Raw genomic sequence first — 24,471 nt, forward strand, 5'->3', positions numbered from 1 at the left:
AGGGTGGTGATCCAAGCCTATAAATAGGCACTCCAATCATGTAATTGATCATCCAAGAAATCAATAACATTTTCTCCTATAAGCTCTTAGTTCATATTCCAAATTTCCTTCATCACACAATTATTCTAACTTTATTTTAACCAAGCTTCTAATACTACTCTATAGCAACCTTTCAACTAATAACAGTGGCATCAGAGCTAACGTTCGATCATATATTGGGCATAGAAATTTCATTCAAATATTTCCAACCAAACCCTCCTTATATCTACATCATTTCTAAATTTTCCCCTAAGACATGGCTAATACCATTCAACCATCATCTATGACTATCCCTAATTTCAATGGTGAAAACTATGACTTTTGGAGCATTAAAATGAAGACATTTTTTTGCTCTCAAGATTTATGGGATATTGTAGATGAAGGATTTACTATTCCAGAAGATCTTTCAACTCTCAATGCTAATCAGAAAAAAGAGTTGAAAGAAAATAAACAAAAAGATTCAACGGCACGATAGTATCTTTCCGAGAATAATGGGAGCTACAAGTGCCAAAGATGCATGGGGTACATTGAAGGAGGAGTTTCAAGGAAGTGATAAGGTACGTGCTATTAAACTTCAAACTCTAAGGCGTAAGTTTGAATTAATAAAAATGAAAGAGTCTGAGACTGTAAAAGACTACTATACTAAAATAAAAGAATTAGTGAGTCAAATGAGATCATACGGGGATAATATTCTCGACAAAAGAATTGTTGAGAAAATTCTAATTTTGATTCCTCGTAAATATGATGCAATCGTGACTACGATTGAACAAACCAAAGATCTATCTACGATGTCGGTGACAGAATTAATAGGCTCACTAGAAGCTTATGAGCAAAGATTGAGTAGGCATTATGAAAACACAGTTGAAAATGCTTTTCAATCAAAGCTCAAATTATGGTCTCATGACAAAAAATATGGAGGAAAGATAAATGGTCGAGAAAATTCTAGAAACAGAGAGAATTCTAGAAATTTCTCAAAGAAAAATCAAGATGAGTATCCTCCATGTGGCATATGCAAGAGGACAAATCACGCCCAGAAATATTGTCGATGGTGCGGAAAAGAGCAATGTCGACACTACAAGAAATTTGGACATAAGGAGAAAAATTGTTACAGCAAAAATAAGCATCAAGCAAATTTCGTTGAAGAACAGGAGTGTGAGAAGGATCAACATGACTATGAGCAACATCTTTTCTATGCTACACAAGATTCCAATGATGAATTAAGCAGAAATTGGTACTTGGATAGCGGTTGCAGCAATCATATGGCTAAAGACGAGAGCATCTTCAAGGATATAGATGACTCCATCAAAGTAAAAGTTCGATTGAGAAATGGAACTGTTGTGGAATCTAAAGGCAAAGGCACTGTGATGGTGGAGACTAAAAAAGGTACGAGATTCATCAAAGATGCCTTGCTAGTTCCAAAATCTTTTGAGTATTGGTCAAATGATGGAGAAAGTCTATACTCTTCACTTTGAAGGAGATACATGTTCAATATATGATAATAGTCACAACAAACATGAGATAGCCAAAGTAAAAATGGGGAAAAGAAATAGAAGCTTTCCAATAAGCTTCAAATATACAACCAACATCACCTTGAAAGTTCAAGTCGATGATTCATGGTTATGGCATCGAAGATTTGGCCACTTCAACACTCAAGCGTTGAAGATGTTATATCAGAAGAATATGATGAGAGATCTTCCATACTTGAAGGAAAGTAATGAAGCTTGTGAAGGATGTCTTCTCGGGAGGCAACACCGATTGACATTTCCAACAGGAGAAACATGGAGAACAAAAGATGTGTTAGAGCTCATACACACTGATGTTTGTGGACCGATGAGGACACCATCACTCAACAACAACAGGTATTTCATCCTCTTCATCGATGACTTTTCTAGAATGACTTGGGTATACTTCATTAAAGAAAAATCAGAAGTGTTTGGAATATTCAAGAAATTCAAGACCCTTGTCAAGAAGCAAAGTTGTAAACATATAAAAAAGCTAAGAAGTGATCGAGGTAAAGAGTACAACTCTCACGAGTTTGATAAATTCTGCGAGGATGAAGGCATTGAACGACAACTAACCGTTGCATATTCTCCACAACAAATAAATTCCCCTTACCGTGATCTAGTTCTTCAAAATCTTCTTCTTGAGTTCTGAGGTTATATATTAACTCATAAACATATTACTTATTAGTTTTTTTTTAAGGATATTACTTATTAGGTTATCACTATTAGAGTTGTAAACTTCATTCTGTTCTTCCTTGACTATCTGATTTTACTAGTTTTCCAAAATATTATATTATATGTAAAAATAAATGTTTTTAAAGAAATTAGGTTAGAATAACTCTTGATGTTTCCAGTCCTGATTAAAATATCATCTTTGATATTGAAATTTTCTGAACATCTTTTAAGGTAGAAATTAGAAGATTAATTAGCACAACTTCATCAATTTCTTTAGGATTTTGAAGGTTTAAACTGAACTTAACTTTCTTTCTTCACGTAATATATATAGTAAACCCTAGTTTTTTTCCCCATTAAATTAGAACTTCGAGTTTTCATAAAGTGTAAAGTATGTTGGGTGAGTTTGTCTCTTCATTTCAAAATCAATAGGATATTAAAGGCCGATGGATGAATTTAATTTCGCATTATGATTTTGGACTTTCAAGTTTCAAACCTTTGAGGAGAAGCATTGCACTTGGTCTTTTTAATTTATAAGACCAATCTTCTCTAGTAGGTATGCGACAATATATGTTAAAGTGTCATTCTCATGGGTATAGTTCAGTTGGTATGGACATTCCATATGATATGCAAGGATCAAGGTTTTAACCTTGCTACACCAACTTTTTTTTACGATCAATAAACTATCTCATTTCATTATTCAATAATCGAGTAATATAAGTAGGTAAAGACTCAAAAGTACAACGACTAGACCAAAAAAAATGGCCGCCCTAACAAGTGTGTGAGCAACAATATTCGTTTGTCGCTTAATAAACTTAACCTTGAAGTTTGGATTACATAACATAATATTATTAATATGCAAATAATAGAGCTAAACTCAGAACTACAACCGCGTAAATGATGAATTGCATCCACCACACTTTTAGAATCCGTCTAAAAAATAACATGAGATGTGCCTCTTTGTTCCATTGCTTTCAATGCTTCAAGCAAGACTATGGATTCTCCTTCGACAATGGAGCAGCTCCCCATCATCCACGTCATCCCTGCCTTGACAAACCGCCCCACATCATCTCGAATCCACCAAACGAAACTGGTTCTATTTAGCTCTTTACACTACAAGAAAACAATGAATTATTGAGGGTCATAAGCCTCCAAGAAGAGCTAAAATCCGTCAATAATGTATGCATTATTGGCGGCCTTAGACCCTCAATAAAACGCTCGCCAGTAAGCGTTATTGGCGGCCCTATACCATCAATAATGACCGGTCAACTTTGGAAAACATTATTGACGGCCTGCAACCCTCAATATGTTCCTGACGGCCTGCAGCCGCCAATAATGCATTGTCCATAATTAAAAAAAAAATTATTTGATTATTTTAAAATTAGAATTAATATTTTTTTAAATAACCTGAAGTAATCATATGATGAATCTTATATTAATTCTTTCCACTTTTCATGAGTCCAGATCCTCCAAAATATCTCTTTTGTTGTGCCTTAGCTTTCAACTCCTTGCTTGGTCGATATTATTGCGATTAAGAGTTAGGATTTCGGTCTGAATACAAAAACGACAGAGAAAATAAAAGCACACGACAAAGAAACATCTTACCCTCACTCAAAATTACTCAAATAAATCTAGAAAGAACAAGATCCATAAAGAAAGAAATTTACCCAAAAATTTATTTTATTTAAAAAAATAAAAATTTACCCAGAAATCATCTTCAACCTTCAAACTATAAACCTTTTTTAGTGTTTAGGTCCGAATTTTTTGTGTTCAGCTTCCACCACCATAACCAAACTTATTTCTCATTTAGTATATATTCAGATCTGAATTTTGTTTAGAAGAGTGAGTCAATTTGAATCTATGTTGCATGGGTACTTCATTTTAGACCGATTACCGGTACCGGGTACGTACCGGGTACTGGTACGCGTATGGTACGCGTATGGTACTCCATCGGTACGCACCAACGCCATACCTATTTTTTTGTTTGTTTTTTGTAATGGATACACGTGTGGTACACCTGTGGTACGCGCGTGGTACACTAATTAAAAAAACACGGTTTTTTCCCTCTTTTTTCTTTTATTATTAATTTTTTTTATAGGAAGATTTACGTTTTTTATTTGTTTATAATATAAAAGTAGCAACTATTGCTAAAAAACAATAACAAAGTAGCCGCAGGAATTATTCACACATTCATCGAAAAGGAATAGACTCAATTCAAAGAGAGATGAAGATCGAGTTTTTATTCATACCAATCTTCTTCTTCTCTCAAGAAAGAGAAATATTAATACTTATAATTAAAGTGCAACAAAAATATGGGATATTCATAGAGATGAATGAGATTTATTTAATATATAGTTGATATTCTTGAAATTGTTAGTCTTTCTCACGGTGAACCTAACTAGAGGTCACTCTTTTTAGTGATGATGAAGAGGGAAATAATTGACTCTTTTTGAGCTAATTGGTTTTTAATTTCATATTTTGATATTTCGAACAATTTAAATTACATTTAAAGTGTGGTGTGATATTTTTATGTTTAATTATTTGTTTTAACAGTATAACTCTATTATTTGATATATATAATTATATTTTTTAAAAAAATTACAGGGACGTACCCGTACCTTAGTTTTTCTAAAAATAACGTACCCCGTATCGGTACCGGGTACCGCACCCGTGCAACATAGATTTGAATGTATTTGAGATTTTGAGTGAGAAATAACATAAATTTTTTTTTTCTTCGGTGATGCGAATAGAAATTAAGAGGAAAAAAGTGATGTTGTGCAGATGAGAAGAAAAAGGGTGAATTTATGTTGCTGGTTGTGAGAGGAGAGAAAACTAAGAGGGGTTCAGTGTAACATCCCAATTTTTATTATTAGAATATTTATTTATTGTGGCGTGTAACTTTCGTAATTGAATATTTCGGTATTTATGAGTTTAGACTTAAACTGCTAACTAGAGTAATTAATAGATGAGAATTTCTTTATGGAGCTTTAGGTAAGTTGTGCCTAAAATAAATAGAATGAGTATTATGTTAGTAAGTTAGTAGAATGGGGGGTGTGAATTGGAATTTTGTAGAAAACCTAACTATAAAAGCTAGTTAGTAAGAGAAAGAGTCATTATTCACATTTTTTAAGGAAGTTAGAAAGAGAGGCTCTAGAAACAAAGGGAGGAAGAAACGAAGAAGTGAGAACCAAGCTCAAAGAACAACCAAGCTTCCATTTTTCAAGCTTCATTAGAGGTATGAGGGTAGTTTTATAATCTTTGAGATGAATTAATGGAGAGGAGAGAAGTATCCTTCTCTAGCTCAAACTCTTCTCATCTCTTTCATTTTGGGTTAGTTATGGGATTTGGGAATATGTTAATCATGAAATTTATGTTATGATATATGATTATCTATGTGTGTTCATGATTTATAAATGAAATGATTTGATAAATGATGAAAATCCATGAATAAGTGCTTATAATTGATGATTTAAGTTGATTTAATCATGTTATAAGTGTGGTAATTGTTTGACATGAATTTATGGGTTTAAATAAGTGATTTTCGTAGCATTAAAGTGCTTATTTGGACCAAAATCGCACCAAAACGCATCCTGCAGAATTCTGCAGTATGAACAGTGCGCTTGCGACGCAATCTGGCCGACGCTATAGTCGACGCAACCCCTTATGTTGACTATTTTGACTTTTTGTTGACTTATGCACCCGGAATCTATTTTGCTCATTTTTTTCGTGTAGATTCCGATTACGGAGTTTGTTTTCTAAGATGATTGTTGGTTGTTTGTGTTTGCATATAAAGTATGCTTAATTAGTTTTTATTAATTGAATTAAATAACTAATTGTTGTTGATTAGTTTTAGTATCTTTTGAGTATGGAATAAATGTATTTTCCATGAGTTGATGATGATAGTGATGTTGTTAAGTCTTGTTGATACATTATGTGTTGTTGATTAATGATGATGATTAGGCTTGTTGATAGATTATGATAAATTATGATGTTGATTTATTAATGATGATAAATGATAATTTATCATGAGTAGATGTATTCTAAAGACGATGATTTAGAATATTTGGATTATGTTATCCATATTATGTTGATGTTATAGTTGAGATAAAACCATATGTTTGGTATATGCACATTCATGCATTCATAAGTTGTGTCTATTGATGAGTATCCTAGAGACGATGATCTAGTTTACTGTTATTCTAGAGACGATGATCTAGAATGTTTTAGAGACGATGATCTAAAACACTTGGATTAAATTATCCAAAATTATGATGAAATGGTACCACATGCATTAGATGTGTCTAGGTGATATCACATCTATGTGACTTTAGAATATATTAGGAATTATGTGTTGTTCCTAATTGTTAAATGATACCTGACATATATAGAATTCATTTATTAATGTTGATGATTAATACCTCTCAAATGTGATGTATGATTGATAAATGAATATAATGCGTTACCTGATTATTATAACTCGTTAATAACATGTAGTTATGTGATATATGTTATCTTTAACTCATATATACATATGTCTGAGTATGTCTGATATATGTGTGTGGATGTCTGAGTTGTATCTATGTAATTGTTCTTATTTATTTAGTGTCGGATATTCGTTATATTCGATCACTAGTTATGATTATATTATCTAACCCTCTGTTTTGTGTTTGTGCTGAACCGTTGCGGGTTCAGATTATCAGGTTGTGTATGTTTGTCGGTGTTCGAGTTGTTGGTGAAGCTCCGCTCTGATTATGACACGGGGAAGGGTTTATCGAGTCTTGTACTTGTATTCTTATTTTATTGTAAATGTATTATTTTAGAAAATAATTTTTATTAAGCGAGGTTTATGCTAATTAGCAATGTTCTTGAAGTATGTAATACCTTAAACCACTATTTTATATTTTAACTTCGACTTCGAGTCGTTTTAATTTTATTATCCGCTGTGTATTTTGAAAAAGAATTTTCTATAGTTGGATTTATTTAAATATTGGGTTTGGGTGTTACTAGTACAAATATGACATATTACTAAAGCGTTTACATCAGTGGAAGAGATGTCAGATGTGAAAAGTAATATGGAGTACTCTTTACATCTGGTTTCAATTGTACTTGATGTGAAAAATACATAGACACAACTTATTACATCTGATCAAAATATCCTCAGATGAAAAGCTAAACGCGGTGGCAATCCTGTAATTATGGTGAAAATTGTCTGAAATACGTTTATATCTGGCCCATAATATGCCCAGATGTAAAAAGTCTTATGTGATTTTTTATTTTATTTGAATGGAAATTAATATAAACTTCACGCACGCAAAAAAAAAAAAAAAACCTAATCTTCTCGAACTCGTTCTCTCTCTCTCACACTCTCTCGAACCCTAGCCTCCAATCCCTAATTGAAGATCAAGGCTTCCTGAACGCGAGGCACAGATTAAATTTCATCTTTGTTTTCACGATTTCCCTCAAAACAAAACCCAGATCCTCTTCCCTGCCATAATTTTTCTTCGCCCTAGCTCTTCTTCGCCTTTGTTCGTCTTCATCGTAGCTTCTGCCACCGCAGTTCCTCTTGTCGCCGCCATATCTCTTCCTCAACGAAGGTTTCACTGCTCTCTCTTCCTCCCTCTCTCCCCGTGTCTTCAATTTTTAATTATGTTAACTTTTGTCTTCCATTTATTGAATCTTGTCTTGTTAATTTCTGGATTCTTCTCTTGTTTGATTTTGAGTTTATGTGTTCAATTTCCATTTCCATGTCCTATAACTTAGGGCTTTTGAGTTTAGTGGTATAATATTGTTCAATTGTTCAATTTGTATCCATTAATCTAGGTTTTTGAGTTTAGTGGTATTGTTCAATTTTATTATCCTCTGCCTTAGTTTGCAGTTTATATAGATCTAGGTATGTTTGTGCCTGCTTTACTGTTAATTGTGATTTTATTATCATTGTGTGTTTTAATTTCTCTAATGATAATAAAACTTGTGTTTTAATTGTGTTTTAATTTCTCTAATGTTAATTGTGAATTTGTATTCTGGGTTTGTGAACTTTTTGTTAATCTTTCACTTAATAATTAAACTTGTAGCTATTGCGGTATACATGTATTAATGATACTATACATTTTATATGCATCATGGTTTTATTATAAGGTAAGTGATTTGTGTGGTTCGTTATAGAAGTTTTTTTTTTTCTTCATGTTTATCTTACTCAATTGTTCTTCTTTTATAGATGAAAATGATGATTACTAAATTATAAATGAAGCATATGTGTGATCCATTCAGCATCAGTTCCTTCAATCTGAGCAAACAAAGAGTTCAGCGTATGTATACATGTACAGTCCTCATATCCTTTACTTTTTAATTCCTTGTGTACTTGGTTTAACTGTTTCGCTATCAACCAATGTGTTAAGTTAATACCGCCAAAAGAGTGTTATGAAAAGGGATTGTTGTAAATATATATAAAATAGAGGAAGACTTGAAATTTAGGAATAGCATCATAAGAAATATATGAAATGATTAAGATCTTTTACTCATGGTAGTTCTAAACTGGCTTAATTTATACTGTGATAACAAAGGTGCTTTTTGTATTGCAGCTAACCCCATCTTTCACAAATGGACAGAACATATTGAGATTGATTGTCAATGGTATTCTGGGTTTGTGAACTTTTTGTTAATCTTTCACTTAATAATTAAACTTGTAGCTATTGCGGTATACATTTAATGATACTATAGTAATATACATTTTATATGCATCATGGTTTTAAGTGTATGATACACTAATAACTGATACTAGCAATATACATTTTATATGCTGGCCTTTTCTTTTCTTTGCTTACAAAGGTGATTGTACCTGATACTTGTAATATACACTTAAAACTGATACTATTAATATACATTTTATAAGTTAGTTTGTGAATAGGATTTGAAAGGGTGTTATTCTATCAAAATTTGGTTTTTATCTTTTTTTCCAGCCACATTTTTAAAAAAATACATAGATAGGAAGGATTATCATGTATAAATTCCTGTATTAGTTGTTGTACTTTCAATATTTAGAATTTGTTTGAGCTTATACATAAGTTTTTGTCTTCATAATATTGCTGGTGTTTTTTCAGTGAAGCTGATGAGGATTAGATTGAATTGGAATTACCGTCTGAATAGCTATTCTTTGATGAAAATTTCTGTGCTAGAACTAATTAAAACCTATACAAATATTGATACTTTTGATTTGAATTATGAAGTGTTTCTTTTCTTTATTTTCCATGTTTTAATAATATATGTATAATTTTTTAACATATTAATCTGTTATAGGTGTTGTTAATGCTATAGTCATATCATAATTTTCATTGTGACTTTGGATGTGATGATTATTTCCCCAGATGATCGAAGCTGAAATAACTGTGCGAAATTTGTTTCTCTTTTTTGAGAAATCAAGCCAAATAATCTGATCCAATTTGCATTCTTAAATTGTATATTTATGATAAAATATTTAAATGTTTGAATGTTCTGTTTTGTGAGTAAGTATTTACAGCTTTATGTGTATTTATTTGATTGCTTATTATATGATTGTATTTTAAGATGGATGTGATGATTATTTCCCCAGATGATCGAAGCTGAAATATCTGTGCGAATTTTGTTTCTCATTAGAGAAATCAAGCCAAATAATCTGATCCATCTTTACAATCTGAATTAGTTGTTACATCACTAATGTCTACAAGCAAACATGTCTCTAGTACCATGCACATGTTGACTTTGTACCATTTGATTGATAAGTCAGTTGTTACTCATTTGATTTATTATTGTGATTTATGTATATACTGGTATAAATTAGCATGCAAACGATGCAGGATATGTCTTGTGCACATAGAATTGACTAACTTTATGTGTTTTATACTTGGTTGGTTGTTGTAAATTTCTAATAATTTTTTATGGTTTAATTGGTCGTATAATTATTCTTGGAGAACAAGTAAAGGGTATATGACACTAGAACTCTTAATTTTAGCAATGAGTATATCCTACTACTTAGAGATTAATGTATTCTCCGGATATCAATAAACAGATGTTTAATGCTTGCACTACTTTCTGTGTGGATAGCAAGTTTGGCTTGTCTTTTACATTTATCATATTCAATCTTGCTCATTTCTAGAACCTGACTGGAAGACAAGGAATGATGAGGGATCCGGTGATGAGGAGTGCTGCTAATGGAAGGCAGAATGGTTTCACTGAGGATGAATTGTCAGATTCTGCGGCAAGCTCAGAATTTTCTACCACACAAGTAGGAAATAGTATCAATGGTTCTCTTCCAAAAAGTAAGGCTTATATGTTAGCAGGGGATGCTTCTATGTGCAAAGTTATGCAGAAAAGGTATGAAATATCCTAAGAAATTTTTCTGCAATTTTTTTCATTTCAATTTTGGTTTTTAAGTACTTGCCACTACTTTCTCTGAATGAATGAAGTACTAATGCCTTGCCTGAAGTACTTGCCACTACTTTCACTTTCAATCATTTTGAAACTGATTTTTATGAATCAGAACTATGAAACATTTGTCGATTGTATTGATTTGAATGTTTGATTTTTTTGCGGATTTTACTTTGATTTCAGCATGACTTATGTTGGAGCAGGAATGATCTGTTCTCATCTTGTCAATTTATCATTGTTTTTCGGTGTTGTGGTTTCATGGGGCATTATGTGGCCATTGATCAGAGTACTTAAAGGAAGTTGGTTCTCTGAAAGTTTACCGGAGAGTAGCATGAAGAGTCTTAATGGTTATAAGGTCTTTGAATGAACACAAATTGAAGGACACACTATTAGAACTAACATGATTTCAGTTTTGATTTTTTTCCATTTTAAGCCTTAACTTTCCTTTATTTTCATGATGCAGGTTTTTATTTCCATTGCATTAATCCTTGGTGATGAACTCTACAATTTTATCAAAATTATATATTTTAGTGCCTTTTTATCTTCTCTTTATTTCTTGGTTTTGTTTCCCTTTTCTATTATGTTAATGGTGTTTCCCTTGTTGATGACTTTCTATATATAAAGTCTTAGTGTATGGAGATTGTCCATTTCTTGTTTCATACCTTCCTGATTCTTCAGCATCAACCTCGGGAGTAGATGGGAGCTTGTCGGTATCTAGATTTCCCGTTGATCATGAAATCAATTTGAGGATTTATTTGTAGATGGATTCTGTTGTAAATTCAACCAATGAGGTGTGAACAATCTTTCTTTTTTTTCTTCATTAGTTTATCATTGATTGTTAGGTAGGAGTAGGAATGTAGACAAGAGAAATGGGAAATTGATAAAAACAGAGCTAGTATAAAACACATGACTAGTTCTAGAACAGAGCTAGTATAAAACAGAGCCCTTGCTCAAATCACTAACCTGGTCCTAGAAATGTTAATTTATAAACCACATGACTAGTTCCCTTCTTAACAAGAGCTAGTATTAAAAAACTTGACCACATACATGCAAGGTTCACTGGTAGTGTAAAACTATATGTACATTATAGGTAGTCCATTAATCAAGAGCTTGTTGCTGCGTTTTTCTGTTTTGGTTTTAGCTCGGCGTGTTGTGTGTGTTTGCAACTTTTTGGTGTGCTCGTTTGTTTGGGCTCCTTGACCCTTGTAACTTCCTAAGTACTTCTTGTAATAAGTGGCTGAATTAAGTTATTTACATATTGTAGGTGTTCAATGATCCCACGACATTAACAAAGGAGGAGCTGTATGATTTGCGAGACCGCTGGGCAACTTGTTTTCTTGACCTATATAATCCTGAGGTAGATTATGATGATGCTGATGAGAAAGATTAGGAGCTAGCTAGCTAGGTTTGTGTGAAGTTACAATGGATTAGTATTAATTATGATGATGTTTTTATTTGTATTTTGGATGTTCAATGGTTGTATTTTAACGACATTATTACTATATGTTGAATGTTGAATTTTAGTATTATGTTCTTGATGCAAGTTATGTTATATTGTTAGCATTGTGGGTTAGATTTTTTTAATAAAAAAAAAAGATTTAAAATATATTAAAAAAAACGCAGGTTTTTCAAAAAAAATTAAATAAAGTTGAGATTTCACATCTGGTGGACTTGGTCAGATGTAAAAGGTCCAATTTATTTTTTAAAAAATAATATTTGATTTTCGCCTTGGTCAGAGGTAAAAAGTGTTTTTTTACATCTGACTGCGCCAGATGTAAAACGTGTATACTTACTAAGTCTCGTGCGCCTACATCTGACATTTTTCAGATGTAAAAAGTGTTTTTTGCCAGATGTAAAAAAGCTTTTTTCTAATGAATGTTGTATGTAAGGGAGAAGGGGGGGAGAAAACTTGTTTGTCCAACGTGTGAATGAATCAATTACTGCTTTTGTCCTGCGTGTTTTCGAATATTTATTGGCGGTCCAAGGCCGTCAATGAGTCTTTTTTTATTTTAATTATAATATTGTTATTGACGGCTTTTGTTACTTATTGACGACTTTTGGCTTTCAATAAATTATTGAGGGCTTTAAGCTCTCAATAAGTTTGGTCAACAAACCTCAATAAGTTTGGTCATCAAATTAAGTTATTCTTGTAGTGTTATGAAATCCCACATCATCATGAGCTGGTTTTTCCCGTCGTGTAACCTACTGATGTTGTTCAGTTTGTTGCCTGCTATGTTGTACCTGTGTAACCGAAAACCATTCCGCCAAAAGGTGTCAAACTTTAACTCCTAAACTTGTTCCCGGTTCTTACAAATCATTCCAAACGCGATTGTTCCTATTGTTCCACACTACCCATAATAACATAGCACAAGTTCCTACTATTTCCTCTTTTTTAGCTAAACAAATGTCAAGAATAACATCTGAAACATTGCAGTTCTGCCGAGTCTAAGGCATAATAACATGCGCTAATCCTGCTGCTTGCCAAGCTTGAGTACTAACTTCACAACCGAATAACACATGCCAATCATCTTTGTTGTGTTGGTTACAAAGTGGACATAATAACCTTGCTACACCCACTTATTCACCTTAAAAGTGAAAGTCTAGCCACTACTCTACTTGATAAAATATAAAATAAAATATATGTCAGTGTCATACACAAATGAGGGAAGATATGTGAGATGAGATTTGACTACTCATTTTATGTTGAGATTTTTAGGCCTTTGATAGTTGGATTGTCCCCTACCAATAAAGTGCTCTCCTTTATTATTGAGTCATTTTTATTAGATTTTTAGTATTTGAGTCAAGCACACTAGTGCTATGTTTTGTGGATTTTGTGTAATTCTGATGTGCAGAGTTAACCCAATGATGTTTGGTGTCACGACAGTCTTGCATGATCTAAATACAAAAGGTTTTAGTGCTCTCATATGATGTTATGAGTCATGAAACTTGATTTTGTACAACCGAGAATTACGATTAGTCAGACTCGTGTCAGAGTGATGTAAATTAAAGGCTAGTTCAACTCACATGTATTGCAATTGTACCATTATAGTACCAAATCAAATGGGGAATTTGCTTTATTCTATTGGACTATCCTTATCAAAAATATGATTGACCCATGATCCAATAAGTTGTCTATAAAAGGAGTCTTTAAACCCTAGATCAAGTGACCTCGCATTGATTTATGATCAAGTTGTCTGCGCCTCCATTTCCAGACCTTAACCACAAATCCAATTTCTACATGTGATTTAATAGTTTTCTCACCTTAGACATTAGACTTCATAAGGATCCAAAGATACCCATTATGTCACTGAATTAGGTCATCTGAATGTTTCTATGGTTAGACTTAGACCTTCATTCTTTTTTCTTTTTGGTTTTCACCATCGATATCCGGCCCCTTGAACCGTCTAATTTTGTTCAAGAGTCAATACTAACATCAAGTAGTTCCAACCTGTTTCCGATTACAACTGCGAAAGATCGAATTATGATACTCTTTACCAAGTCCAACACTAATCACCACCGCATTCTTTTGCTAAATAAAAAAAAAAAAATGTAATGTTTATTTTTTTAAAAAATCCTCGCATTCATGTGAGTCTTTCAAGTCTCAACTCTGAAATTGGCATAGTTCCACGAAACCCAACCACAACTCGCCACGTCATCACACCCAAACACGGCGACCCACACCGCAAAGCAACCCTCGTTTCTTTCCCCCCTCCTCCTCCTCCTCCTCCTCCATTCTCATCATTTTCTCATCTCTTTCACTTCCATTTATTTATTATTGCCACCACTCTCTCTCTCTCTCTCTCTCTCTGTAACCATAACCATGACAGACACTATCGAACCTTCCACGTCATGTGGGAGCACCATGATTCACCCCAGACGCGAGCCATTCGAGCACGGTCTCTTACCAATCCCAAAGCTCATCTTCTCCGACCCAACACAATCCCTAATCTCATTGAAACAGAAGCTTCTCGAATCTTCCTCTAACCACCGAGTCGACTCATCCACAATCTCCGATTCCCTCCAGATCTCCTCCGACCACGCTAACCTCCTCCTCGATACTCTCGCTTCCGTTCACCACTCCGACTCAGAACCTCTTGTTCGAGCTGAACCTGGCCAAAACGACGCCGTTGGTGCCGATGTTCACGATCTGGTTTTGCTTCTCTATATTCAATCTTACAAAAGGTTGCTTCCTCGTTCTCATAAGGATTCTGCTTCTGTTGCTGATGTTTGGCCTTCTACTTCTGCTTTTGATGGTTACTTCTCTGCTCTTTCTCCTCTTCAGGTTTAGCTCAATTCTCAATTTCTCATTTCAATTCTTGCAATGCAATGCATTTAATGTAGTAATTTTGATTAATACTTTGGATCGTGATACATTTTAGATTTTAGGTTAAATTTTTTTGTTCGATTTCTGTTTCCATATGAAGTTGCTAACAAGATTGTTTTAATTTATTAAGCTACTCATTGGCCGAAAAAATGGTTTTTTTATTGTACTTGAGAACTTGAGAAGTGAATGTGAATATGTGATAAGGATTTTCGAAAGCTTGAGTCACTGAGCAAATGCTAACAAGTTGGCTTTTTCAACGCCATAAAAGTAGAATTAAAACTAGAATTAAACACATTGAGTATAAGAATGCAATGAAACTTGTGATATAATGACTTCTGATCTAATTATACTTGGAAATTGAAACATTACTTTTATTCTATTTCTAACAGATTATAAGCTATATTGAGTTTGCTGTTTCATTTAGACACACATTAATACTGCTCACATGTTAAATTCAATGTTTTGCAGCTTATGCGCAGCAATAGTCGGCGTTTTATGCCATCACAAGCTGATGAAGAGGCACATCAGTTATCGTATCTGCAAAAGCACCTTGCCAACATTCTATCTCTTCTAGCAGAGCCAGGGGAGGGTGAAGGAGAAGGCGAAGAATCACAGGTTGGTTTGTTAATTTATTCGTGATACTCATATTTTTGTTATTTTACAATAGATGGATTATTTCCTATGTACCCTATAAAATGGAATATAACCAGTTAGTCACTCTAATTTTCATTAGTGGAATTAGTAGCCTGTTTTGGTGCCATCCCATGGAATTCAGGAGATCATAGATTTGTAGCACTTTTATGATTGTTTGGAAAACTGTTGCTTCTAGAATTGTAACCTACTCCTTTAAAATGACTTTTATGATTGTTTGAAAAACTTTTGTTTCTAGAATTGTAACCTACTCCTTTAAAATGATGGTACATTTTATTTTGCTTATAACAAAAATTAGGTGAATTGAATGAATATTTACTCTATTACATGGAGCAGATAGGTTTGTGGCAATTCTAGTATGGTTTTGCACCTTGTATTTCTGACTCATGTTATAGAAGTAGCACTGCAGAAGATATTTATCAAACCCAGAGTCAACTCGTGAATTAGAAGACTTATTGTTTGAATCGTGAGTCAAATTTTATTATGAATTGTAAGATACATTATCAATAAAAATATGATATTTAAAAAAACTAGTGACCTAACAAAATTATAAGTTAATATATTATATACAAACATCACAATAATTCAAGGTCATAAACCAAATGACAAAAGAAAAGTGGCCGGCTATACAAAGTAAAGTGGCCCTTCTTCTCTTTATTTTCTTTCTATTGCTTCCAGTTCTAACTACACTGGCTACACAACACACACACGCGTTCCCTTTGTTTTTGGATAATAATAATTTGGTTTTTGTACATAGACGGTGATTTTTCCTTTAGTTCTGTAAAATATTTATTTCATTAGATTGAAGAAGTAAAAAGTGAAATGCATTGTTTAGTATTTGGATTAATATTTATGTTGCAAGCTTCGTTTTTCGACAAAATGTTGCAAGCTTTGATGAATACCCTAATTTTAGATAGCGATTCGTTAGAATTAATGATAATCATCATAGTGAATTGGGTTTGTCATAAATCATAATGAATCAGAATTTAAGATGGGATTCAATGCCATAAAAGATATACACTAGGGATTCGTATCTATTGGGTTCAGTTTTGTATCGAATCGAGAGACAACAAGCACAATCGTAAAAATAATGATAAACATGCTGCAAAATTCTTGTGGAAGACAGAAGACATGATTCTATAGTCTGTAGTATGTTGTATTATTGTTTCACTTAATTTGGGTGGGAGTGTTTGTATGTGTGAATAAATGTTTTGGGGAAATGCTACCATATTTGGTCAACATTCTTGTGAGTAATCAGTGCTAATAAATGTGCCATTAATCTGATAAGAATATTATTAGATGGCTTACCCCTTCAGTATTCCTGCCAATATATAGGCCTTGAGGGAGTGGCATGGTTGTAATATCTCAAGTAGTTCCAATTCTGTTTGGCTTTAATGAAAGTTATTTGATGATTCACTTGATACCAAGAGAATATGATTGGATGTCTTTACTGATTTGGTTATTCCAATATACTGTAATATCTAGTGAAATGGGGATGGCGTGGGTGATACTTTCTTCACCCTTCTTTTTGAGACTCCTACCAAACAGCCAACTATCAGTGGCCTGTTATTAAGAATACAGTTGAAGCAAGCTTGGTACAATTGAGTTTGAAATGTTTCGGGCTACAGTGTACTAAAAGAAATCATACATGTTGGTTTATTTGCATGTTTGTGCTAGAGATTGCTGATATGACTAGAATGGACAATCTGCTCGGACAACCAGGCTGGTAGTAGCCTCTTCCTCTTTGTTTTGGAATCGAGACAACTTTTATCTCGATTACTAGATAAGGATAAAGATGTTGGACATCAACTTCATTGTCATTGATACCTATTTCTCACGGCGTTGTTGTCAGCCCCATTTTTGTTTATATAACTAATAAATTTAACTTTATTATCACATGCATTTGACAATCTATAAGTTATTGGTAATCACAATTAAGGATATGCGGAGTTATAGTTAGACTTACTATTGTGTCTCAATAATGAATCTCATAGCATTAGTTTAACATATTATACCTTTCATTTTGGCATGGCATATTGTCTTAGCAGTGAGTTCTTGTCAATTGTTTTTCCCTTAGTTAATTAAACTTCATAGGATAAGATCATGTAGTGTTAAATAAAGTTAAGTAAGGAATGTTAAGAAATTTTTAAATTTTGGTTTTTTATTGTAAGTTTTATTATTGGATTTTTCATCCTATTGAATTTTAATTTTTAGATATGACTTTTTTAATTCTTAGACCTATTAGTATTATGCTTATCTGACGTTGTTGTCTTAGGTTTTAACTATGGATAGATTTGAGCACCTTGGGTTCCTGGTTCAGTTTGGTGATAAGGCTGAAGGAAATTGTTTGAGTCAATCATCTCCTTTTTTTGCAAATTCGGATCCTGACATGCCTGCGGTTCCCGTTCCTGTTACGCAAGTTCGTGATTGGCTTATGCAAAACATAACTTCTGCTTTGGAAAATATTTCTGAAAGGACTTCTGCAAAGGAAAATGGGTCAGCCAGTGCCACTGATCAGGATGTTGCTATGATCGATGCATGCACTGTCTCGGTAAAGTCCTCAGCAAGTACCAGGGATTCATGTTTCATTGAAGGGATCTCTAAATCATCTTATGTGAAGCAAGCATCTGACATTAAAGGTTCCACTGTTAAGGTTTGTTTTGAAAATGTCTTTTTCGGTTATGTTGACATTTTGACTTTTCAGATTCAATGTTGCTATCTTGCTTGCAATTAGATTTATGACCTTCAAATGTCTTCATATTATTTTTTCTTATATGATTATAAAAATGGAGTTATGTTATGCATCTGCTTCTAAATTTGCTAGGTACTAAGCTGTTCATATTCCAACTTACTATAATAAAAAGAGACTGACACTTTCGTTTGGCCTTAACTCATGGAGTTTTATTCCTGAATGTTAGGGATTATGCAGTGAAGGAGAAACAGTAGAGGAGAGACACTGAATAATATGATATTAGATTGATAAAGTATACTGTCTAAAAAAATATTTTGAATATCATTAATTGTGATAAAGAGTACAAATAATAAAGGCGGTAGGGTTTTATGCAGAAACAAGGCCCCCTTTAACCGATAGCAAATAGGTCTAGTGTAGTATTAGTGTACTATAAGTACATGCTACTCCTCCTAACCCAGTTAAATAAGGAAGCGGATTAGGATACCTAATAAAATTGGAAAACAACTCCGTCATCAATTTAATTATGATCTGTTGATTTTTGAACTTCCTTCTAAATTTATACTCCATCAGTCCCATTACGAGTGGCACATTTGTAAAACAAATTGGCCCAATAGGAGTGTCACTTTCAATGTAATATTAATTAGTACTTTTTTTTTTAATTGTACCATCAAATTAATTAATATTATATGCAGCACTCCAAGTCAATATATTCCACTTTGCATTTATGGTAACAGTGAATACACTTTGATAAGAATAATTGGAAAATTATCATCCTGTTTCTTTCATTTATAGTCTTTTCTTAATCCTTGTGAAATAAGCACATGTGCCACTCATTGTGGGGTGGAGGGAGTATTTTGGAGAGATCAGTTTAGGCCAAATGCCTATACTTTGGCGTCCCTCTACATCTTTTCGTAACCAATCATTCTTGCAGCTGGATGCTATTTAGTTAAGGCATTTAAAGCATGAATAAAAACCAATGTGTAGTAATCAATAATGAATATTGTATAATTTTAGCATGCGAAGTGGCCGAGGAGAAAAATTATAATTATTATTCTTGTATTCTTACTTGGTTTAATTCCATGAGGACATTGTACTCGAGAAATGATATCTAGGTATATTTGTTTTTGATATCTTTCCATTAGAAATTCATCTCTTTCTGTCCCATCATCAGTCTTGGAAAACCGCAGCTTTTGTTGTTGGGATTGAAGTAATTATATATTTACCCAAGGGGGCATTGCATGTTTTTGCAAATGACAATATTTAAAATAATTATTTCTCCTATATATATATATATATATATATATATATATATATATATATATATATATATATATATATATATATATATATTTGTACATACAGATGTATATGCATGTATGTGCATATATTAGCTTTTGTTCAGTTTATTTATATATCTTGAGATGTCTGTTGAGCTTATTATGGAAAGTGGCATGCTATTATAGTTGCGTTTGGTCATTGCAGGTTCTAAATTGCCAAGAGTCTACCATCTATGTCTTAGCACCTTTGAGATATGCCATTGTCTATGGATGCTCAGATGCTACAATAGTTCTTGGAGCAGTTGGCAAGGTAAATGGTTTCTGTTTTCTGCTTTTAAGACGTGCATAATGAGTCTAATAATGTTCTTGAACTTCGACGGAATTTACCTTCTAACAGGAATGTGGGAAATGATATTTTATTAGGGAAATAGCACAAGTGTCCTTGTGGAATAATACATTCAATACCATTTTTGACTTCTTAACAAGTGCCCTTGGGGCATTTGTTATGATGACCCATTTTAATATTGTGTTGTCATAATGTCATCTTAAGTGGTAAAGTGAAATTCGAATAACATGAATCTGATATGATAATTATCCAGTTAAAGTGACTGAGATTTTCGCAGATTATTAATATTCTAGTAGAAAAGAGGAATGGTAATGGAGCTGACCTTTTCTATTAAAAACTCTCTTTTAATGTAACTCGGACTATAATTAATGGCTTCAGTATTGCATATCTTAACATGATTTTAGCTTCAAGTGAATAGCTTGATTTATGCACCCGCCTTTTCCCCCTTCCATTTATACATGTCTGTGCTATCAATTCCGCGCAGAGGAATGGTAATGGAGCTGACCTTTTCTATTAAAAACTCTCTTAGTAATGTAACTCGGACTATCATTAATGGCTTCAGTATTGCATATCTTAACATGATTTTAGCTTCAATTGAATAGCTTGAGTTATGCATCCGCCTTTACCCCCTTCCATTTATACATGCCTGTGTTGTCAATTGGCGCAGAGCAGCCGTGACTTCCAGTGTTCAACAGGTGCTGCAGCAGCAAATCGCGGCAAAACTGCTCCCAAAATGCATGTTCATGTCTGCAATTAAGTTAAAGGAGCCAGATCCCTCAACCCCTAATGTTTTAACCGTCCTGTTTCTTTTTTAAGGGTACATTGGTCATTTTGCTATATTATAAGTAACCTGATTTTATTCTTCTCGAGGGTGAACCTTTTCTTCTCCATCTATGTTTCTGCCTTTTGGTTTATCTTTCTCCTTCTGCAAAGTGCTAACAACTCCGCTCCGGGTTTGTATTTGTCTCCTTCATCTGGTGTTCTGCGTTCTCCAAAGCCTCTGTTCTTATCTGTTTCTTCTTCTTCTTCTCTTCTGCGAAACTCTTCTATTCTTCTGTTTTTCTTGTCTTCTGCGAAACTCTTCCTGCTTCTATTTTTCTGGTCTTCTGCTAACCTCTTCCTGCTTCTGTTTTTCTTGTTTTTTCGGTTGTCATTTTGATTGCTTTTTGAACTTCAATTAGCAGTTAAGTTTATATTAGGTTTTGACACTCCATCTGATAATATGAATTGAAGAGAAAATTTTCTGCAGTTCTTAATGTGGCTCATCAAACTGTGTGCTGCATTCACATTAGATAGAAACTTAATAGCATTCATTAGTTAGCTTAACTATTGGGTAGTTTTATCTCACACACACTGTTAATACAGAGTTATTACAATTTAACAATGGTATTTATGTGCCTTTTGACATCCTACATTCTTTTGAGCTCGTTAGTCTACATTCTCTTCTCTTCCATTCTATTTTTTGTTTTTGTATTTTGAATTTTTTAATGAATAAGAATAGGTACACTTACTTGGACTTTAACCTCTATTCCCTATTTTTCATATATATTTTTTTAAGAATAAATCTCTGCAGCACTTACTACATAAAGCACTGATGGTTGTGATGACTGTTTTATAACATTCAAATTAGGATATTGTGTTGGTCTATTTTGGGATAGGATTAATCTGTCTCTGTTATGAGTATCAGAGTAGCTGATGCTTCATTATCAGTACTGAAGCTGATATTCAATTTTTTTTTTGTTGACAGGCTGTGAGAATAGAACACTGTGAACGTGTTCATGTGATTGTGGCCGCAAAACGTATTTGTATTGCCAACTGCCGTGAATGTGTTTTCTTTTTGGGAGTGAACCAGCAACCTCTTATGATTGGTGATAACCATAAACTGCAGGTGAACATCCTTGTATTCACTCTCTGTTTTTATTGTTTCTGCATCTATGTTTGTGTACAAAGGAGGAGCTACAAGGCAAACAAACCACCACTGTTTCTACATTTCATCAGAGTAATTGTGACAATACCATGAAAACGAATCAGGATTGGTCATTTAGTAAAACATTGTAAAATCATACAATCTTATTGTAGTCTTGGGAGTTAGCAACACTTCTAAAAGAATCCACACCTTCCTTGCTACTATGGTTCTACCTACCCCTTGCAGGACGACTACAACTTAAATTCCCACCACAAGTCATAACCCTTATTCATTTCTGACTGTACTGAGCATGAGGCCCTGACATGTAATGCTATATAAAAGGTTAACTCCACCATACAGTCTTGCAGTATTTGACAGTGCTAGAATTAGCATTTCAGTCCACGTTAAAATACAGTAAATCGTTATTTTTATCACTATTTTTCCATCCACAATTCCGCAATTATGCCTCTTATAATGGTATTAACTTCTGATAAGGGTATGTATATTTTCTCTAAAATCCTCACTCTCCTTTTTGAAATTGTTTTCTCTTGTTACTTATCAGGTGGCACCATATAATACATGTTACCCCCAGTTGGAGAAGCACATGAGTGAAGTTGGAATTCTACCCACAGTGAACAGATGGGATGAAGCTCTGGCTTTGAGCATGCTTGATCCTCATGATTCACTATCTCATCCAGCCGGTGTCTCTGATGTTCAAGCTGAGTCTGCTACACGCATGGACCCCGATCAATTCACAAATTTTGTGGTATGACTGGTTATACTGTTATACTGATAATTGACATAACAGGGAATTTTTTTATTTGTATTTTCCAAAAGTTAATTGATTTTGATAAGTTCATTCATTGCTTTGTATCTTGTGACTGTGTTCTGTAAACATGTACGGATGAAGAAGGGTTGGATGTATTTTCTTTGTTCTTTTCAAGTATTTTTTAAAAATAATTATTTTATTCTGTATAGCTAATATAAAAATCATGTTCCTTTTCTATTTTTCACAAAGCTCTTTTTCTGTATTTTTTTTTAATCTGCAGATTCCAAACTGGCTTGCAGAAGAGTCCACTGGATCTACAAATGACAACCCATTTGCATTACCAGATGCGTATGCGGCATCTCAACATAAAAATGTATGTCTACTAGGTTATTTGTCAAAATATTTTAATTTTTTTACGCTTCCATTGATTTAATTAAACAGAATTGTGTATTCTTTTCAGCAAAACAATTTAGGGGATATAAGGAAACTAATACAGGAAGCTTCTTTAGAAGAGAGTCGGAAACGAGAATTGTCGTCCGTGCTTCACGTGTGCTTCAAGGACTGGTTATATGGTAACCTTCATTCGTTTGCTTTCATGTCTTACAACTCCCTCCGCCCGTTTTTATAAGTCTCTTTGTCAATTTTCACAAACATTACGAAACATTGGTAGTGTAACTACTATGTACATTTTGTGTGACTATTACTAAATTGCCCTTTTTGTCCGGTGTTCATGTGTGTGTGTTAGTGCTTCGTAATACAGGTACATGCATACACACATAATTACCCCGATTGAGTTTCTCCATCAGTAATTTTGTAAAATACACAAGAATATTTGTATTTCATTTACTCTTCAATGCTGAATACACACACGCGCGCGCATGCACACACACACTTAACCATAGAATTTCTCTGTAAGCAGTTTTTAAAATAAAAGAAGGTAAAATGTAATAATTTAACATATGTTGGAGTAGAGAGTGATTTATATGTAGATTAACAGCATATTGCAAATGGAGGAGCTTTATTATGTTTTCTCAGATTAATCTTGTCAGATAAAATAGATTATGCTAATATTGTTATTTCTATGCTACAGCTTCGGGGAATATTCGTCAACTTTACTTTCTGCAAGCGGAGGATATATGATATAGCACAGTTAATGACATTAAAGGGCAAAGGTTTTTGGTTTCCTTTTTTATTCAATTTCGCTTGCCAATTGCATTGGTCGCCCAGGTAGCTGAGATCAGATGTCACGAATTAGAGTTCCTTATGCAGTCAGATGACTCTGCACAGAGATGGAACAAAAATACAATCGGTAATCTGATTGTAATGATTTTTTGTGAAATAATTTCTGTAATATTTTGTTATTCTAAATTAGTGGCCTTTTAAAAAAAGAAAAATCACTCCAATATCTAAACTATAAAGTACTAGATTTTTGGGTTTTCAACTTTGCCCCCATATATTGTCAAGAAAAGAATGAACAAATATTTTGCATTTGTAAAATTTCTTAAACCTAGAACTAGAATAATTTCTTAAAATTCCTTCCTGTGACGTGCAAAATCACTGAACATCGTAAACCTAGAATTTCATAAATTTATAATTTATTATGACAATTTTCACGTGTATAATTTATGCGGAAACAGATTTGTTGCTTCAATCTCGACTATACGATTTAAAACAATGGCATATATTTTGTTATTGTGTAATTTTAATCATTGTTATATGGAGGTTTTAAAACGTCCTAAGTTTATAATAAGACTTTATCTAACATGCACAAACTTCTTATGTTGTGCATGGTGAACAAGTGGTCATTTATATTATAACGAATACGAATTTTACAAAATCTACCGTTGGATTGAAAGTTTATATCATATAGATCATTTATAAAAAATTTGAAAA

The 24,471-nt window shown here is 33.3% G+C and overlaps 2 protein-coding genes, 1 long non-coding RNA gene and 3 other non-coding genes across 10 annotated transcripts; all 6 read left to right on the plus strand.

Annotated features, from left to right (window-relative positions):
• The first annotated feature begins 5,328 nt into the window (after positions 1-5,328).
• On the plus strand, positions 5,329-7,149 carry LOC123899533. The gene is made up of 2 exons (XR_006805660.1): positions 5,329-5,448; positions 6,906-7,149. It is a non-coding gene; the product is annotated as an uncharacterized LOC123899533 (long non-coding RNA).
• Positions 7,150-7,538: 389 nt separating this feature from the next.
• On the plus strand, positions 7,539-12,165 carry LOC123899534. 5 transcript variants are annotated; one of them, XM_045950695.1, is made up of 7 exons: positions 7,539-7,807; positions 8,428-8,530; positions 8,792-8,843; positions 10,342-10,559; positions 10,797-10,968; positions 11,077-11,404; positions 11,878-12,165. In XM_045950695.1, exons 3-6 carry the CDS (start codon positions 8,841-8,843, stop codon positions 11,233-11,235), a joined length of 552 nt encoding a protein of 183 aa, XP_045806651.1. In that variant the 5' UTR covers positions 7,539-7,807; positions 8,428-8,530; positions 8,792-8,840; the 3' UTR covers positions 11,236-11,404; positions 11,878-12,165. The 5 variants fall into 5 exon arrangements, 2 of the variants coding, with proteins under 2 accessions (XP_045806651.1, XP_045806652.1); XM_045950696.1 differs by having other exon boundaries at positions 8,428-8,518; XR_006805662.1 differs by having other exon boundaries at positions 10,361-10,559; positions 10,797-11,404.
• On the plus strand, positions 9,316-9,385 carry LOC123900200. The gene has a single exon (XR_006805852.1). It is a non-coding gene; the product is annotated as a small nucleolar RNA snoZ7/snoR77 (small nucleolar RNA).
• Positions 9,550-9,648, plus strand: LOC123900194. Its single transcript, XR_006805845.1, has one exon. It is a non-coding gene; the product is annotated as a small nucleolar RNA Z103 (small nucleolar RNA).
• LOC123900195 lies at positions 9,774-9,870 on the plus strand. The gene has a single exon (XR_006805846.1). It is a non-coding gene; the product is annotated as a small nucleolar RNA Z103 (small nucleolar RNA).
• A 2,022-nt stretch (positions 12,166-14,187) lies between the features above and the next one.
• Positions 14,188-24,075, plus strand: LOC123897759 (TBCC domain-containing protein 1-like). Its single transcript, XM_045948511.1, has 9 exons — positions 14,188-14,895; positions 15,406-15,552; positions 17,864-18,241; positions 19,763-19,867; positions 21,651-21,791; positions 22,372-22,575; positions 22,859-22,951; positions 23,039-23,150; positions 23,669-24,075. The coding sequence occupies exons 1-9, from the start codon at positions 14,434-14,436 to the stop codon at positions 23,716-23,718; spliced, it is 1,692 nt and encodes a 563-aa protein (XP_045804467.1). The 5' UTR covers positions 14,188-14,433; the 3' UTR covers positions 23,719-24,075.
• Positions 24,076-24,471: the final 396 nt, after the last annotated feature.

Source organism: Trifolium pratense, linkage group LG7 (assembly GCF_020283565.1).
Source record: "Trifolium pratense cultivar HEN17-A07 linkage group LG7, ARS_RC_1.1, whole genome shotgun sequence".
Classification (NCBI taxonomy): Eukaryota; Viridiplantae; Streptophyta; class Magnoliopsida; order Fabales; family Fabaceae; genus Trifolium; species Trifolium pratense.